Source organism: Tiliqua scincoides, chromosome 4 (genome assembly GCF_035046505.1).
Source record: "Tiliqua scincoides isolate rTilSci1 chromosome 4, rTilSci1.hap2, whole genome shotgun sequence".
NCBI classification, from domain to species: domain Eukaryota; kingdom Metazoa; phylum Chordata; class Lepidosauria; order Squamata; family Scincidae; genus Tiliqua; species Tiliqua scincoides.
In genome coordinates, this window is record NC_089824.1 from 175,455,705 (window position 1) to 175,474,202 (window position 18,498).

Genomic DNA, 18,498 nt, shown 5'->3' on the forward strand with positions numbered 1-18,498 from the left:
GGAGGGATAAACTTGCCACGTGCAGCTCACCTATGCCGATCTGTGTCATAAATACATATTTTCACCGCAGGCTAAATTGCAAATGGGGAATGGTGTGAACACCCTACCTAATGTAGGGGTTCCTATCTACTTTATGGGCAATCTATTTTAAACTTCATGTGTGGAGACTCCCTGAACTCTGCTGTATGTTTTTGTCTAGAACAGAACATTATTTGAAAAAATGAGAACTTGAAGTTACAATCTGATCTCCCAAGTAACTACCTCACAACAGATCCAAGGAAAGTCTCCCTCATCAGAATTTGGTCTACTACCCTACTTTGCAGGAAGCTGGGATTGAAGAAGGAGGAGGCACAGCTGAGAGGTCCTTACCGGCCTGATGCAAGGAAGGGGTCAAGATCTGGGGGAAGTGATCCCTTGTGCAGCAAGGGAGTTGTGGAAGCCCCTTCTCCCTGGCTACATGTTCTGAAGCCAAACCTAGAGGTGCCCTTTTGATGCCTGGACCAATAGTTCAGGTATGGTTACAGGTTCCCCTTCCTGGGATGACAACTCCTGGGACATCTCTGAAGCCTACACTTTGTTTAAGTAAAATGGCAGTCACGACCTGCCCTCCGGATAGAGTTATATAAGAGCATAATTAGCATTAATAGCATGTTTGACTGTTCATCGTGCATTGCATATATTATCATCTTATGCATGTATTATCTCTATATTGCATAGTGGGAGCTGAGGGGCTTGCATAAGGTCCGTTAATAAATATATGACTGGAGAGTTCCTTTTATGCAGTTCACAGGCATGTCATGGTAGCTGGGAGAAAGGAGGCACTGACAGGAAGACCAGAGCTGGTTGGATGACTACTGGGAGCCAGCAGCACCAAGTTCCCTGCCGAGTGGCATTCTGAGATGGTGGAAGGGCAGGGGGAAGGTGGGGAACAGGCAAAACTAGATAGGGGGATAGGGGGCAGGAGAGTGGTTCAGACCTGTGAAGAGGGCAGCAGTGGCTGATGCCAGATCCTCTCCCATGCTTGAAAGCTCCACATTGGTCTATTACTTGGATCTGTGCCAGCGATTAAACTGGTGCAGATCCAAGTGGATTCATAAGGACTGTTGGGGAATCGATTTTCCCTTACTCTGAAGAGACCTCTGGCTGCCTCCCTGGCCCCATGGGATACAGCTGTGGCCGTTTTGGCACCACTGTACTGTGGAACAGGCAGCCTTTTAAGGATTGGCTACCCGGCTGCAATCTTAGGCATAGTTACCTGGAAATAAGCCCCAGTGAGACGATGGACTTATCTCTAAGAAAGAATGCATCGGATTGCTCTGCCTGACATAGTATGCAGAGGTGAACAACTTTTGCAGCCATATTGAAAATACACTTTCTACTCATTTTCTGCCTTGATAAAGGTATTCCTAGAATTAGTATTATTGATTGGAATATAAGAAATTCTGTTTCCTTTTCCTGTAGGAATGTTCTGTGTGTAAAAAAGCTTCGATGCCTTTTCGTTGAAGACTGTGTGCATGCACACTGATGAATAATAGCATGTATATAGCACTTTCCAGTGTTCAAAACACATCACATACACAATCTCGTTCATCCTTTCAACAACTCTGTAAGGTACATCTGTGTTGTTACCCCAATATTACCGATAGGGAATGGAAGCTGAGAAATAGTTACATTGCGTGTGCAGGTGTGTTGGCATCCTTCAGTCTCGGAAGACTATGCTATTGCACTCTGAATAGTGGTTCTGGAACAGAGTGTCCTCTCCAGTGCGCGAAGCCTGGGTAAAGTAGATATGGAGGATAGACTGTTTCCCATGCAGCAAATCCCCCCTCTCCACGTTGCTGAAATGGTCCAATGGAAAGGCAGAAGCCAATACGGTTGGTTCCAGCGGCGTCACAGGAGTTGCCAGAACATGACTGTGTTCAGCCGTGAACTGCCTCAGGGACTCCGGCTCTGGATTTTGCCTCGAGGTTGACTCCTGAAGCCTTTTCCACAACTGGATGTAGCCACAAGGCAGTGGAGGTTTGGGATCAGAGTTTTCCTTCTCTCAGATGAGCTGCCTTCCCAGGCTAACAAGTCCCATCTACCCAGTGGCTGTTTAGTCGCCTCTTATGACAAGTACAGCCAAACCGAGGGCCTATTCTTATCCCCAGTCCCCAGGGAATGTGAACGTGTACAGGCAGTACCATGAAAAGGTCTGCCTCTCTCAGACTTATTACAGTTCTCTAGAAAGCTTAAAATCTGTCTTCAGCCTGAAATGGGACAGTCCAGTAATCCTCCCAGTACATCATTTAAAAACTCTTAAAGTGCACAGAGGTAAAGAACTATATTTCTGTAATTCAAAAAGCAACACACCCCTTTCAAAATGAAAACCATACAGCCTAAGCGTTTGAATGTTTACTCAAGGAAATGCCATTCAATGGGATTTACTTTCAAGTTAGTGTATAATGTGGTCTCTGGCTGCAGTCCTCCACTCACTTACTTGGAATTAAGTTCCATGGAAGCTTTTCTCAGTCAATATGCATAAGATTGCATTATCAGTCTTAAAATGTCCTTACCATCTACTTACCTTGGTTCTTTTTGGGCTGTAGTTTGCTAAGGAACTTGAGATGCTACTGAGAGTCTTCGGCTGCTTCTGTGTGGTCTCTTTGATAAGCAAAAATGCAGCTCCTCCTTGGAGTTCAGGTCTCTTTCAGGTATGGTGTAAACCCCCCCTGTTTTGTATGATCTGCTGGTGACATCAGCAGAATTGGACCCACCTCTCCTTTTCATCTTTTAATCCCTCCTCCCTAAATGAGTTGACCTCAGAAAGAGGTGATAGATCTATTTCTCTTTACAGCCAAGTGGGGCAATTTTGATTCTTCTTCTGTTTAACCAGCCAAAGAACTTTTTTCCCACCCCCTTCTAGCTTGAACCAAATCTTTTGGTGAAAATAGATGAGATGCTGTCAGTTCCAGTGCATGAGCTTGATTACCAAAGTAGGGAATGTGGCACCTCCACTTTTAAAACTCCCCCCTCCTTCATTATATAAACATAGGTAGGTTGAAAAAATGATAGATACTTTTGAATGCCAATTTTATGAATGCCAATTTTAATATAATGATTAAGGAAATTGGTGTATGTTAAGATAAGGTGATTTTATGGGGCCAGGTTTATATAAACCTTGTGCCTCAGAAACAGAATTATTGGCCAATAGGTTTAAGCTACAAACATGGGCACTTAACTATGTTTTTAACATTGTGATTGGATTATGTACAGTTGTAGAAAATTGGACCTTCCAACGCAGCAACATGTGGTAGCAATTTGCTTTCTAACCTATTTCTTCTTATACTTTGTTGTGTGTGCGTGAGATACGTTAATGGCTCCTCTTTTATCTTTGATCTCTGCTAAGCCTTGCAGAAGCCTCATGTCTGTCCAGGCCTTTGCAACTGAGAACTTTATTGAATATTCTCACCAAATTGCTGTAGCAAAGAAGACACAACAGATGAGTGTGACCACACACAGAGTGCCTCAACGCCAACCCAGCAAGGTTGTACCTTCCAACTTTGCCATGTTTTGTTGTTTCCAGGTCATAGCATGGGTTTCTGCCCCAAGATAACCAAATCTTTGATGTCACAAGTAGATCTGTTAGAATAGGTTTCAGAATAGTTGCAAGAAGAGGGGGAGACAGATTAGGATTAGTGGGAAACCTTTTTGTGCAAGACCTTTGTACTTTGAGGAGGAGAGTGATTTAGAAAAAAAAACCCCAAACTTCAGGAACATCATACTGTTGTTAGAAAGCTTTGTATGTTTTTTATAAGTAGGATCAATTTGGCTCAGTTTACAGTAGACTGGAGGGAGGCACAGTAGACTCAGGATGAAGGGCAATCTGAATCCATTGCTCCACCCACCACCTGCCCTGAGGTGCGCCGCGCCAGCCTGCTTCATCTTTGAAAGTAGGGTCTGCAAATCTGGGTCACCTTGATGGCACAAACCAATTGGTACTAAGAAAGGAGCAGTATGTGTGTGTGAGCATACAGAATGAGGGATTCTCTTGTGAGATGCTGAAGTTACAATGTAGTCGCTAGGTCATGTTTGAGTCCGAGTAGAAGAGGAGGCAGCTAATAATGTAACTGGGCAAGCTGTAATAAACTTAATTGCCACACAGTTTCTAGGAGTCATGAGAACTGAGGGTCACACAAGGAATGGAAGGAGAAGGTGAGATTATGGTGGAAAAACTATTTCAAAGAAATATGCAAAAGACTGAAGGATATACCGTAGATACTTGCCTATAAGCCGATAAATTTTACCCAAAAATCCAGTGTAGACCATCTCCTCATCCTATCTGAGGGTGACTCAAGGGATCAGACTGGTTTGGGGGTGTTGCAGAGCCAGGAGAAACTCAGAGGAGCGGCAGGCATGAGCTCAGCTCTGGCTGGCCATGCTTTGACTCTCCCAACAGGTTCCTCTTTCAGGGTGACGCTTTGCCAGCCTGTGACTCTGCATGTAGGCAGCCTGCCAACGGGTCTAAAAGCCTGCCACCAGCAGTCGGTACAACTACAGATTGGAAAAGTTCCTCCTGCTTCCTCCCTCCTTCCAGGCTGTTCCACTACAAGAAGGGGGGAATAGCACACAGTACTGCATAAGCGCCTTGTTAATGTCTTCAAAAACAGTGGCATGGTTCAGATTCTTTCCCCACTCTCAATCAGCTCCAGGGCAAGCTGCAGCTCTTCCTCACAAGCAGCATTCCCGAAGTTTTACCCCTGACTTATCCGAGGGTCAAGGAACACTCCATGATTTTTGGCTGAAAATCTCCTCTCGCCTTATCTGTGAGATTGCAAAAATCTATAGTGAATCAAATTCTTGAATTAGGGATTCCTGTATGCTAAAATCCACACTGTAGGTCAGGAAGGCTTTCTAAAAGAATGAGAGGAGAATTTAGACAATGGTTTCAGCTATTCTGATAGTATTTATTACAGCCCTGTCTAGATATTCTTCAAGCAGGTAGAATCAACACATGGCCAGGGAGGAGGGAATGTTAAAGGAGCATCCCATTGGCTCCACCTTCCAGTATGTCGACTGGACTTTGTATAGAGAGCCTTTATGCATAGCAACCATACAAGTGTAGGCATTGCATCTATACCCTGCATGATCGGAGGGTCCAGATCCTATGTGTGTACCTGTTGCGCATCCAGAGTCTTTGTACAAAAGGTCTGATCAACACATAAAGGTTGGAGGTGGGCCTGCAGCAGCAGCAGTACCAATCCCCCTGCCACATGATGATTTATCCACCTTAAGGACTTTTTCCCTATTTCTGCTAGAGAGAAATGTACCCACACAGAGATGAAGTCATCAAACCCCTGAGCCTAAAAACTGAACCAAGATGGTAATATGGCCAAGATGCACAAGCTCTTGCTTTTGTTTCTTTTGTATCTCTGCACATCGCTCCCAAGTCTTCTCCTGTCCCCTCCAAACCACTTCACAAACCCTGCTGCTGTTCTACCCCAGCCAATCCTCTTGGAAAGACTTCATGGCTTTCTGTTGAATCTTCTCTATGGCTGAGACAGACAAGCCAGACAAGATGGTGAGCACACACCATCTGTGATTGGATCTTCTGAGCTTTTTAAAAAGACTAAATGCAGTCACTTCTGGTCCCAAACTTGAAGTGGGACCACAGAACCAGGAGAGGGGATTTAGCCTCCCTCTATGCTGTTTTCCCAAGTCAAATAATCTTGCCACGGCTGCCATTTGTCCCACCAGACAAAACATACAAGTATTATCACCAAGTTTTGATAAACATTTTTATTTGAAATTATTAAACATATCTATGTTTAAATAAAAACGAGTTTCATGGTGGATGAACTAGTGTTCTTGTTTTTTAAAAAAAGAAGTTGTCCCAAAATAAGATTGTTTGTATGAAAGCTACAACAAAACTCTAAAAGTTATTTTGAAAATTTCCCCCCTTCCTCATCTGACAATTTTGTTTGCTGCTAAGTTTGCAGCAGACTGAATATCCATTTTCATCCTTGTGTTCTTTTTTCCCTTCCATTTCGATCAATTTGCTGCCAGCCCTGCCACGTCTATTGTTGAATTTACCTTGTGAAGGACAAATTGCGAAAAGTGTCCCAGCATCTAAAGCTTCCTTTGATTTGGAGCTTTTAAAAATACCTTGTTAGTCTCCAAAGTTTCAGATTTTCTGGTGCATAACTGTTTCATGGGCTGGATCTAGACATGCAAGCGAATGAGGTGGGAGAATGCCACAATAGTGGGATGAACTAATTGTGTTGCAGCAATTTTCAATCTTTTTCATCTCATGGCACACTGAGAGGACACTAAAACTGACAGGACACACCATCGGTTTTTTGACAATTGACAAGGCACACAGCCAGGGGCTCACATTGCCCAATGGCCCGACTAATACATGACCCTCCCCCAAGTTCCCGCAGCACATTTGTGGCACACCAATGTGCCACAGCACAGTGGCTGAAAAGCACTGCATCAGAGAACTGATGGGGATGTAGATTCTGCTCTGTCACCTCAGTGTTCTACCCCAGTGTGCTGCATGATCTTTGCAAAGTCTTCCAAGGCCTTTGTCTCTCTGGTAAACACGTTTTGCTGGGTTTCGCGGTGCTTCAAAAACCTGCAGAACAGCACCATTGCCGGGGCGGCAACATTGTGACATCATGCAACGTCATGATGTCACTTCCAGGTTCTCCCTGGAGGCAGACAGCCTTCTCCTCTTCATGTCTGGTGAATACAAAGATGAGGAGGCCACCAGAAATTGCCCCAGCCACCACTGTGAGTGCAGTTGCGCTCCAGTCAAAGTATCCGCTTCTGGCTTGGTACCTGGGGCAGATCACCCCCTGCTTGCTATGCCATTGCTACAGAACTTGTTTGGCCAGAGCGTAGACGAAGCAAACAAAATCAGCCTGTGCACCATGTCAGTGAAATGAAAGAATCTGGGTACAGTATTTTGCTTACCCACTCCATGGCAGCTTCCTGAAAGGGGAAGATCCCAACCTGATGTCTCTTTCTCAGAACAAGACAGCCAAGTACTAAATCTTGTGTTTGTGTCTAAAAGAATCTCACTAGTGATCTAGTGGGACATCTCATTCACTCAGTCAGTCCCTGTCCATAGAGGGTGATCAGATACAAGGTGGACAGAGTGCCTACACCTTTAAACATTGTGTAGAAGAGGGAATTTTGGCAGGTGCAATTCAACATGGGAGGGTTTAAAAAGCTGCACCTGCCCAAATGCCCTCTTCTGGTTATATACTGGTTAAAGGTACAGCAACTCTGTCCTCCATTGTATCTGGTCACCCTGTGTCCATCCTATGTGGCTACCCATGGAAGTGCATGAGGCTGCTGGCATATGAATTAGCAACATGTGGGGCCTGTTGATGTGGCCCCCACCTTATGTGCAATTTCAGTTGTTTATACAGTCAAACCCTTGGTGCAATTCCTCCTGAGTCAAGAGTCTGTGAACAACCTTTCACTCTCCCACAAAGAGTCAATCACAGTAGCATCAACCACAGAGATGTTTTTAAAGGTATAATCCAAAGCTCAGTGAAGATGTCAGGCCTGTCTCTTTGCTTGAAGGAGGTGATGTCCTCTCTGGCTGCAAACCACTCATCCAAGCTATACAATGGAGCTGGTATCTCCAAGTTTCTGGAACAGCTGTAACAAGAAGTCATTCTTACCAATAACTCTTCTCAACACAAATGTGCAATAGATGAAAGCAACAACAACCAGGACAACAGGGTAAATAAAATCAGAGAAACGGTCAAATTTGGAAGAAGTAACACACTAGTAACAAGTTTGCTTTTACCACTGAGATCACAACAGATAGTGGATGCCATCTACCCTCTGTTGAAGTCAACAGGAAAATTTCAGTCTGCTTGAATGGAACTGGGTAGCCCCTGTTGCTTGATGCTGGCCAGTGTCATAGCTAAGGCATCTGCTACCAGGGGTCAAAGAAGATTTTGTAGCCCCTCTCCACAATGAAATCAAATTTAATTAAGTAAATAAAAAAGTCTGCCCTGTATTGGCTAGAGTCACTGTGCTGGGGTGAAGGGAGACAGTTATTCTCTTCTAAATATTAGAGGAGCACCATTTGAAAAAGTGCCTCTTTCCCCTGTTAGCAGGGGTAACTCTATTGTGATACATGGAAATGAGATCTGACTCATATATTGGTTCCCTGCTGTATCATAACAACACCTAATTTGCTCTCTCAACAATCAGTCTCACTGGTCAGCTTTTAGTTATGGAAATCCACTTTTTGTTACATAATGCAGGTGTGTTTTTATTTTCTGGTTATTTGGCTATAACTTCTGATAGAATAGAAACATGGGTTTGTTGCATTAAATTCCACATAATGGTGGAATGGTGTATAACATGATGGCATTATTTAAAAATACCAAGGTTTTCCTAATTTTGGCCACTAGTGTCAAGCTCAGGTTGTTGCCCCCTTAAAGCTTGTTACCTGGTGCAATTGCTACCCCCTTAGCTAAGAACTTTGCTGGTGCCTTTCTAGAGCAGTGCTTTCTTGTGCTAGGCATACACCACATTAATGGAGTCCCTGTGCAAGGTTCACATGACATTCTCCAAAGCAGCCTCTTCAGTGAGGGAATCTAAATGTTTTTCCCCAGTTAGTGCCTTGGTTGTAGGGTTATCCCAGTACCACTACAGCAAGGTGCTGAGCAAATGGGCACCTGCACATTTCTAGTGTGTATGGTATAGTTGTGAACTCTAACTACTAGTATTGTGAAGAGCTCCTGCTAATATTTAGCAGCAAGGAGAGCCATTCTCCCAGAAGCCATTTGTTGGAGTTTCCTTTTGTGACTCTTTTTCAGATTGTGAACCTCTTTCGGGCAGGGAACCATCTCCTTTTTTGCTATGTGTTTTGAGAACTGTGGAACTCCTTGCCACAGGATGTGGTGATGGCGTCTGGCCTGGACACCTTTAAAAGGGGATTGGACAAGTTTCTGGAGGAAAACTCCATTACGCATTACAAGCCATGATGTGCATGTGCAACCTCCTGATTTTAGAAATGGGCTATGTCAGAATGCCAGATGCAAGGGAGGGCACCAGGATGCAGGTCTCTTGTTGTCTGGTGTGCTCCTTGGGGCATTTGGTGGGCCGTTGTGAGATACAGGAAGCTGGACTAGATGGGCCTATGGCCTGATCCAGTGGGGCTGTTCTTATGTTCTTATGAGAAATTTTGTTGAAAAGCAGTATAATTATTAATAACAATAATGCTGGATGGACTGAGGTTGATAGGATTGGGCCCGAAGTACTACCCTCATATTGCAGCTGGGGCGCTGAGGCAGAGCAACTTGCCTAAGGTCATGGGCAGCCCAATACTAACCAAATCCCGATGTGACAATGCAGTGGCACTGCTGCAGCTTCCACTGCATCCCATGGGAGATTTTAGGCTTCTGGGGATCTTCTTGGGTAAGTCCCAGCAGCTGCTATAGAACAATCTGGACCTGTGCCAGCTCAATTGTTGGTGAAAGTCCACGTTGCTTCATGCAGGTGGATAAGACCTGGGAAGGGGCTTGGGATTACACAGGTGATGCCACCAGGCACTCCTGGGCCTGAGTCACCCTCCTCCCCACCATTGCTGCTCTGTCCTCCCACCCTTTCCCCTGTCCCATTCAATCAGTTCTCTCCTCCAACCCCCTGCACAAGTTTACCTGCTCTGGTGGGTGTCCCTGGGTCTGCTGATGCACGGGACGCTGCTGTGCCCCCCCCCCCAGCGGCCTGCTGCACCCATCAGTCGAGGCTGCTTTGCAGCAGCTGTGCAGCAGCCTCCACTGTCAAAATGCTAAGGGAGGCCTCAGCTGGGAGGGGCTTAGGATTGAGGCACTAGTGAGCTTGCCGCTGGGTGGAGATTTGAACTACGGCAGTACTGATTGACCACTTAGTCATGATGCTATACCACATTATTCAGAAAGGCTCTTAGGACCAAACTACATATTACAATAAATGTGTAGTTTGGCCCTGTACGCTTGTATTTTTAAGCTAAAAAGCAGTGGCAGGAGGAAAAGGGGGTACCAGGACAGATACCATGGTGTGATGTGTGGGGAGGAGTTGAGCTCTTTTTCACTGTGCCACGGGTCTGACAAGAATTGCACGGCTAAAACTGCTATTAGCTATGGGAGTAGCTTTTGGAATAAATGGAAATGTCATTCCTGAGGCCAACAGCAGCTTCAGAGGGATGATTTTTGTTGGGGCCTCAGTAAGAAAGTGTCAAATGTCTGCTCCCCAATTCCATGGTCCTGAACATAATTGGGTGCCCCTGAAGCTGCTATTTAGGTTAGGAAAAAACACCACACACAGGGTCAAATTATGCATTTACTATAATATGTAGTTTCACCCTTAGCTGATAACTGTTGAATATCTAAGCACCCAACTTTGTATGTTTACTATAAATCGATTTCACCAAACCTTCCTAGGCCCCAGCAAGCTGCGTAGGGTCTTTCTTGTCCCCTAGAACAGGGGTGCCCACACCCCGGCCCTGGGGCCACATGTGGCCCTCGAGGCCTCTCAATGAGGCCCTCAGGGAGCCCCCGGTCTCCAATGAGCCTCTGGTCCTCCAGAGATTTGTTGGAGCCCACACTGGTCCAATGCAACCGCTCTCAGCATGAGGTCAACTGTTTGACCTCTCGCGTGAGCTGTGGGATGAGGGCTCCCTCCACTGCTTGTTGTTTCACATCTGTGATGCAGTAGTGGCAGCAAAGGAAAGCTCAGCCTTGCTTTGTGCAGGGCCTTTTATAGGCCTTGAGCTATTGCAAAACCTTCATTCATTCATATAAGTTCATCTTTAATATATTCATTTATGTATACTTATGTAAATGTATTCAAATTTTAAATGTAAATTAATTCTTTTCTTCCCTGGCCCCCGACACAGTGTCAGAGAGATGATGTGGCCCTCCTGCCAAAAACTTTGGACACCCCTGCCCTAGAAGAACATGAGCCACCAATGTTTTCCTTACCTTGCTCAAAAATGGGATATTCACCAGAGATCCAAGAAATCCAAAGGCAATTGGGAAAAAATTCCTGAAGACAAGAAATAGTTTTGTTACTCATTGTTGGAAATTACTATTTGGAAAGGAAATGGAAGGCCAAACTAGACTGATAGTACTGGTTCCATGCAGGGCCAGCCTTAGGAGCTGCAGGGCCCAATTGGAAACATTTTCAGAGAAATAAATTTTTACAATGTTATAAAATTAATTTACATTTTAAAGCCGACCCTTGTTCCATGTGTTTAAACACAGAACTATTCTGGTCAGAGAGAGAGAGAGAGAGAGAGAGCAATATGGTATACAGAGCTGGACCATCCTATTTTGCATAGTAAGGGAGAGTACAGGTTGAGCCTCATTATTCACGTGGGTTCTGTTCCAAGCACTCAAGTGGATGGCAAAAAACACACTATAGAAAATCAATTTTAAAAACAATGTTTCTTTGCTCTGGTGATTTAAAAACAGCCTACCCTGCACATGCCTGATCTTGTCTGATCTTGGAAGCTAAGCAGGGTCAGGCCTGGTTAGTACTTGGATGGGAGACCACCTGGGAATATCAGGTGCTGTAGGCTTATACCATAGTCTTTCGAGACTGAAGGTTGCCAACCATGACCTTTGTGATGTAAGGTAAGAGTCTTTAAGAAGACAATCCATCAATCAGTCCCCCAAGCACTTACAAAGGAACTTCACTCAGCCCCTCCCTTCATCAATGCAAAGTGATCACCTTTCTTTCATGTGCTCAGGGGGAAGGGAGGGGTCGCCTTGGAGAGAGAAGGATTGGTGGAGTGTCAGCCAGCTGCCCTCTCTCTCTCTCATTAAAGAGGCTATTGTTAAAGGACTGATTTTAAAGGGATGCATTTTTCCCCTTCTCCAGGAATCAGCAGATTCCTTCTCATTTGCAGGGGCCTTTTGTGTTGAGTCAAATCTGTGTATAAAAAATCTGTGTATAACAAGGCTGGACCTGTAGTTTTAACTTGCATACCTGTAATAGCTATAGATCTTAAGCTGAGATTAATTAAAAAATTTTTTTTAGGGCTTATTGGTCACCACAACATCTTTATAGTAAATGGTTGATTAAAGAACCTAAATGTTGGTGCTGTAATTCAATCCAATATGTCAATTCTAAATACAATACAATTTTGTGGAGCCAGTTCACACATTCAGCTGAGAGCAATGTCTTCAAGTGAGGACATACTTAGTTTATTTAGAAATAACTGGGATCTGAACCAGAAACCTCTGCAACTGGGTGTAAGATCTAGCCTAGTTAGCTAGCACAGTGTGTTCAGACTTCATAGTCTTCTCTGGGCATATTTGGGAATAGGATTGTTTGGTTCCTACAACTGGCTGGCAGGATGAAGCCTCTGGCTGTATGTGACCTGGTACACATCCTAGGTGTTTGCTTTTTAGGCTCCTGATCTCAGGAACCCTAAAAGAGAGTTTGCCATCCAAGTCTAGATTCAGATGCAACTAGCTACAATCCTGGCCTGCTTGACCTGGACATTTGTGTCTACACAGTTCGACTTAGAATCTTTGCAGCGTCAATGGAAGAATCACCTGAAGAGGTTAATGAAACCATAGGTCTCCAGCAACATGCCCAGGACAGGCCACCTAAGCAGGATGATGGCTATGCCTCCCAAAAAGAAACTGGTTCCCTTAAGTCTTTCCCTCTGGAAGAAGAAACCAAAAGTTCTTCTTACTCCAATGATAGCAGCCAGGCCAGACAGGAACAAGATCTAAGGAGAAGAACAACAATTCTCAGGTATTGTCAAATAGCCCTGTCCTATTCCCTGCTAGTTCAGTGTGCAGTGCTGCCGGCAGAGTGTGCGCTACATGCTATGGGCCAGACAGGGTCCAAACAGCCCAAGAGAGGTAAATAAGGCATTTGTTTACATACCACCAGGTCCCCAATGAGTCTCCTCAGACGTACACCAGCTCTTTTGCTAGTGTATGTCTAAGGAGACTCTGGGGGCAGATCCAGGCCAGGAAAGGGGATAAGATCCGGCATGTGTGCCTGATGCCAAAATCCACCCCTCCTGCCCCTGGCCTGGCTTGCTCTCCCCCAGATCCGCCCCTGCCACCAACTTACTGGTGATGGCAGAGGTTCTGTGGGCTGGTGTTGCCAGCGCATGGCCTCTGGGGCTTTGCCCTGGCATCAGTGGCCTGCAGAAAGGTGGAGCAGCTGCTGTGTCAGCGGTCTGGATCTTACACTAGCAGTGCGGTTTAGGGTTGTGGGGAAATTGTGGCAAAATCCTCAACACAGAGAGTTGGACCAGATGATTTTTAAGCCAGATTATCTTTAAGTCCTGCATCTTTTCTCATTGGAAGAGGAGAAGAATATTGGTTTTGTAGTCTTGAATTTACTTTATGTAGCAGGAGTTCTTCAGCCATCTCTCTGTTAATTTAGGAAGTGGCTAACCATGTGCACAACTGTGCATCATGCTGTTGCACCATTATTTTCCTCAACTGATGTAGTATTGCATACCATTCCTCTTTCATCATACTATATATACAGTGCACAGTCCTGAACTCTGCAGTGGGCTGCCTGCTCTGAGCTTGCCATTTAGAGTCCCATACAAAACACATTTGCTGGGAAGCAAGTCCCACTAATGCAAATCAAACCTTCTTTGTGGTTATTATAAATAACATATGAATAAGCACAAGCACGTCAATTCTCTGTAGAGTGGACTTAGTAATCCTTAAGATCTAACAAAGGACGGGCTGTGGTTCAGTGGTACAGCACATGCCTTGCCACCAAAAGGTCCTGGGTTCAATCTCTGGGTAGGACAAAGAAAGTTTTTGGTCTGAAACCTTAGAGCCCCTCTTGGGGTCAATAAAACCGAGCTAAATGGATCACTGATCTGGCTTGGTAGAAGACAGTTTCCTACAATTCAGAAAGCATTTTATCATGTGATGATCAAACATACAAGTTTCTAATGATCTCTGGAGCTTTAGAAGAACTTACATTTCCAAAGGCCAGAAGCACTGAATCCATGTACAACAGCACTCCGAAAAGGAGGAAAAACACCCCAAAGCCCACGAGTCCCACACCAATCCCTGTAATAGATTACATCAGTGTTATCAGAACTGCAATTGTCTGATGGGGTATTCTAATGAGGACAAACAGGACTCACTTGGGACTAAGTTCAACTGCTAAATATTATAACATAGTAGAGGACACAGAGGCTTCTGGTATGTATGGCATGAGCTTCACAGTCCCTACAAGGTATTTTGTACAATGGAAACAGGCATGATAGCAAATGCATTTACCCCTTATTTCATTCTGCCCATCAAATGATGCAGAGTAGATTGTCTTCCATAGAATGTATGAAAGGTCATGTTTCCATTGCCCACATTTCAATTCCTTCAGCTATGGAATGGGTGGGCCTGCAGACACCAGAACACTGGGACCTGAGCTTGGAGAATGGAAGTTAGGGCAGGGCCTTTTCCTTTCACAACAGCTCCTCTCTACTAACCTTCAACCAGAGAGGGTCTGTATCATCATACAAGGAATACCACACAGGTCATCTTCAGAACCAACCACTGAGTGCAAATCCATTGTGGGTCAGATTGAATTGCTAATTCTGGCATGATGCATCCTCCACACCCCAACAGAATCAAAACCAACAGATTTTTTTTTTAGTGGGCATTTGGTGACACCCAAAGTTACCAATATAAGTTATAACCAGAGACCACTGAGGAGCTGGAGGCAGAGGAGCTGAGAAAGGCTAAAGATGCTGCCCTGGGTGTCAAAAACTGCCTGTCATATCAAATATCAGTATGTTGAATGCCTATTTTGCTTGCAAGGTTCCTTTCTTTTTCTCTCTCCTTCCTGCCACGTCATGTTCCCTCTGCAGTGCACTCTAGGAAAGATTCCTCTCGGTGATGCATAGGCAGAGAGTGAAGGGGTGTCCAGACACTCATGTGATATAGGCCCCATCCCTACAGCTCTAGCAATGTAACCCTTGCTATCTCAGGTGTGAACATACAGCACTCCCTGGTGGCTTTTCGCAGGAGCACACCACCTGTTGAATAACCAATACTATCAGGAGCTCACAAACGCCTAGAAATGATACAAAAAACCACTGGCTTCTGGGAGCACAGGCAAAGACATTAGTTCTCTGAGTTCCCTCCTGAAGGGCATACTCGCTAATCATCAGTTTTAAACAGTGCCAGCAATGGTGACATAACCAAAAGAGAAGACCTGATGATAGCCAATTACACTACAGATACAACAATAAGTAACTCATGTTCCCAGACAGGGAATATGTTCATACTCACTCTGGAGTTCTGTGATTTCCATCATCTGAACTGCTGTAGGCAGAAAGATCTAGGTGTTCATGTGTCTGCCAGGATGGGGGGGGTGAGGAGGACGCGGATACTTCCACATGCTCTGTAGCTGGTGAACCTTGGAAAGGCCTTTGCCTTTCATACGTCACCCTGCAAATAATTAACCTCTCCGTAGTGCAGGTGTCTCTTAAGGTTCCAGCCGGTCATTATGAATTCTCTCCAAACAGGGGAGTGCCATCGTAGATGTGTATCTTGTGCTTCCTGTCTTCCTGGATCTGAAATGTGAAGCTGACATATATGGAGAACAGTGCCTGTTGCTGTGTTGAACGAGAGGGAAAGGTTTACTCTCTAGACCAAACTGCAAGGGACTGCTGCTGGGAACAGAAAGTGCAATGAGGGGTGGGGAGGAGGCAGGGCCGGCTTTAAGCCAATTGGACCAATTTCTCCCAACTGGGCCCCATACCTAAGGTCCCCCCATGCTAGGGCAATTAGTCCTGTATGCAATTTTATATTAAAATGTTCTTAGATGAATTTGGTCTATTAACTCACATGCACTTTTTAAGTGTACATTTTGATTGCTTTCCATTCTATCAAAGAAATATAATGTCTATAATAAATTTTATTTCTATCTCGAAGATTCTCCAAATCTTGGTTGTGAACGTGCAGCCTCACCAAAAAGGTTGCCGATTGGGCCTCACGGCTCCTAAGGCCAGCCCTGGGAGGAGGGCAGATCAGGCCTGGGAGGTGGGCAGGATTGGCGACAGCAATAGCACACACCAAATTCCGGCCCCCTTCCTGGGCCACTTGGTTGACCCATAGTTGACCCCTAGAGGTTGCTGGGGTTTATCCGGGTCAAGGGGATAAACGTCCCCTTGCCCCGAGGAGACCTCCAGCAGCCAAAACTCCCCTATGGGATGCTGCAGAAGCCACACTGTTACATTGTCATGCAGGGAGTTGGATAGGATTTGGCCACAACTTCAATAAACAATTACAGAATTGAGAAGACCTTGCCAAATAAAAATGTTTTTAGCTTCTTCCTATACTTGAATGTGGAAGCTGTACAAGTCTGCCTGGGAAGGGCGTTCCGCCCAAGTGGGATCACTACCAAAAAGGTCTTGTCTCTTATTCTGCCAGCTGGATCATCATCCATTAGCCAAAGAAAACCTCCTACCTCAGATGCACTCTTGGCAAAATTCCCTTCTCCAGTGCGGAGACATTTTCCTGTATAGTGACAGTTTGCTGGAGGTCCTGGGGCAAAGTACAGCACTGGGTACTCAATGATATCCCTACCTATGCTCTGATGGCACAGTAGGTGCTACTTCTGCCAATGTTACTGAGGTTCAGGAGTCAGCCTGGCCATGTGGGCCTTCTGATGGGCGTGGGCTCTCAGCTAATGCTTGACCTAGCCAATGCCAATCTCTGACGCCACCCCTATTCCTGTACAAAGAATGCATACCCAGGTCTCACGTAAGAGGCCAGCAGAAAAATTCCACTGTAAAAGACTAATTAAATGACCAGGGACATCTGCACTATCAATGTCTGAATCACACCACACTTTTCTATATGGCAAAAATATATTGCTTATTGGTGCCTAGAAGATAGCAAGGACACTCAGGCAGGGGGCTGTTTGTTGCAAACTAATCATTCAGTACATTTGAAAAACAAATTTTATTTTCATGTTATGATGACCCAGTTACTTTGGTTGTTTCCTTTGAAGTTTGTCAAATTTTTTTTAATTGGATCAAGGTTTTTATTTTTCAAAAGAAAATAATACGTTGTTACTGTTACAATGGAGTTAAGTATGAAAAAAGCCTCAACAGAAGCCTCAAGATGGTCATTCTACTATATAATAAATACCATCTTCCAGTAAATCAATTAAAAAAGACTTTGATCTATACATATGAACCGCATAGATTAACTGAATTAATGTGATTGTGTCTCAGACTTTCTTTAATCAACATGTCACTGCTAGAACGTGGGGGTTTTTTCCACTGTGCTGCAAAACAAATTTTTACAAGTGATGATAACGTCACAGTCATTTTTAGATCTACCTCTAGCACTACATCCTTCAAATCTAATAAGATCTTCCTTGGTTCATATTCCAATTCAAACCCCAAAATATTATTAATTATCTGCCTTGTTGTTTGCCAGAATCTTTGAGTCAAACTTGCACATTTAATTCAACATATGACGTTCACTTTCCTTGGCAGTGGGGAAATGTGGTCATTATCTTTGAATAATGGCACACAAGGACATCCCTTGAATGAATACCTGAAGGCATCTGTTGCAGATGCAGCTAACCCACAATCTCATATGACAGAGATGCATTGGCTTCTTATTGGCAAGGGGATGAAATATGAATCTCTGTACAGGTCTCTCCATTCCACCTCCAGTTTTACTCAGTTTGGGCTGAGCCCTTATTTCACTGAGTTGAAGAGCTCAAAGATAAGTTGCTTGTGGTTCTGAGATAACCATCCTTGTGCACCATAAGTTAAGAGAAAGTCATGTATTTTAACTATACTTGCAGAATGGACTTCAGTTTTGAACAGAGGCTCAGGCTTCTACTAAGAATCCATTCATATAGTAAATAAGGGGGCATTAACCCTAAACAAAAGAATCGTCCTCATGTTTAACACATAAGCCCACTATCCTTCCTTGTTCCACATAACTTGGTCACCCCAGGCAGGTTCATCTCAACACATGGGCTATTTATACATGTTTTATCAGCTTGAAGTAGTCTGAATTCTAAAATGCAATCTGTCTTGTAATAAAAAGACCAAACGTTCTCTGGCCTACTAGAGATAGATTATTGTAGCATCAGATGCATGAAACTGGTATAGAATATGATGGATCAGAAAATACCATCAGGCCAATGGCAAATAGGATAAGAGATTAATAGCCCAATCCTATCTATACTTTCCTGGGAGTAAGCCCCATTGATTCTAATGGGACTTACTTCTGAGTAGGCACGCATAGGATCGGGCTGTAAGTTCCCTCATCATAGCTGCAACTTTGAGGTACAGCCAAGGTTCAGAGGGAGAACTGGTAAGATCTCTGATCCCAGAAGGCCCAGGAACTCAGACTCCCAGAGCCAGGCAAGAGGTGTTGGAGTGCACTGGGTTCCAGGCCTGGATGCTGCCCCCTTAAGGATCCCCACTTGCAGCACTGACATGGGGTCTAAGAGGAGTAGTCAGGGCCTGAGCACATAAAT

At 44.5% G+C, this 18,498-nt stretch overlaps 1 protein-coding gene and 1 pseudogene across 1 annotated transcript; one reads left to right on the forward strand and one right to left on the reverse strand.

Moving 5' to 3' along the window:
• Positions 1 to 7,614: 7,614 nt before the first annotated feature.
• GOLT1A (golgi transport 1A) lies at positions 7,615 to 15,303 on the reverse strand. Its single transcript, XM_066626370.1, has 5 exons — positions 15,279 to 15,303; positions 13,963 to 14,054; positions 12,555 to 12,733; positions 10,974 to 11,037; positions 7,615 to 7,653 (listed from the first exon to the last, which is right to left on the reverse strand). Exons 1-5 carry the CDS (start codon positions 15,301 to 15,303, stop codon positions 7,615 to 7,617), a joined length of 399 nt encoding a protein of 132 aa, XP_066482467.1.
• On the forward strand, positions 11,458 to 11,572 carry LOC136650091 (5S ribosomal RNA; annotated as a pseudogene).
• Positions 15,304 to 18,498: the final 3,195 nt, after the last annotated feature.

What these genes read in the sequence shown, in the direction of transcription:
- GOLT1A (XM_066626370.1), bottom strand. Translation starts at nt 15,303, where the DNA reads ATGATGGAAATCACAGAACTCCAGA. An exon ending in GGTTTCATTAACCTCTTCAG is followed by an intron (nt 11,038 to 12,554) that starts GTGATTCTTCCA and finishes TCTTGTCTTCAG; the next exon opens with GAATTTTTTCCCAATTGCCT. An exon ending in ATATCCCATTTTTGAGCAAG is followed by an intron (nt 7,654 to 10,973) that starts GTAAGGAAAACA and finishes TTCTTGTTACAG; the next exon opens with CTGTTCCAGAAACTTGGAGA.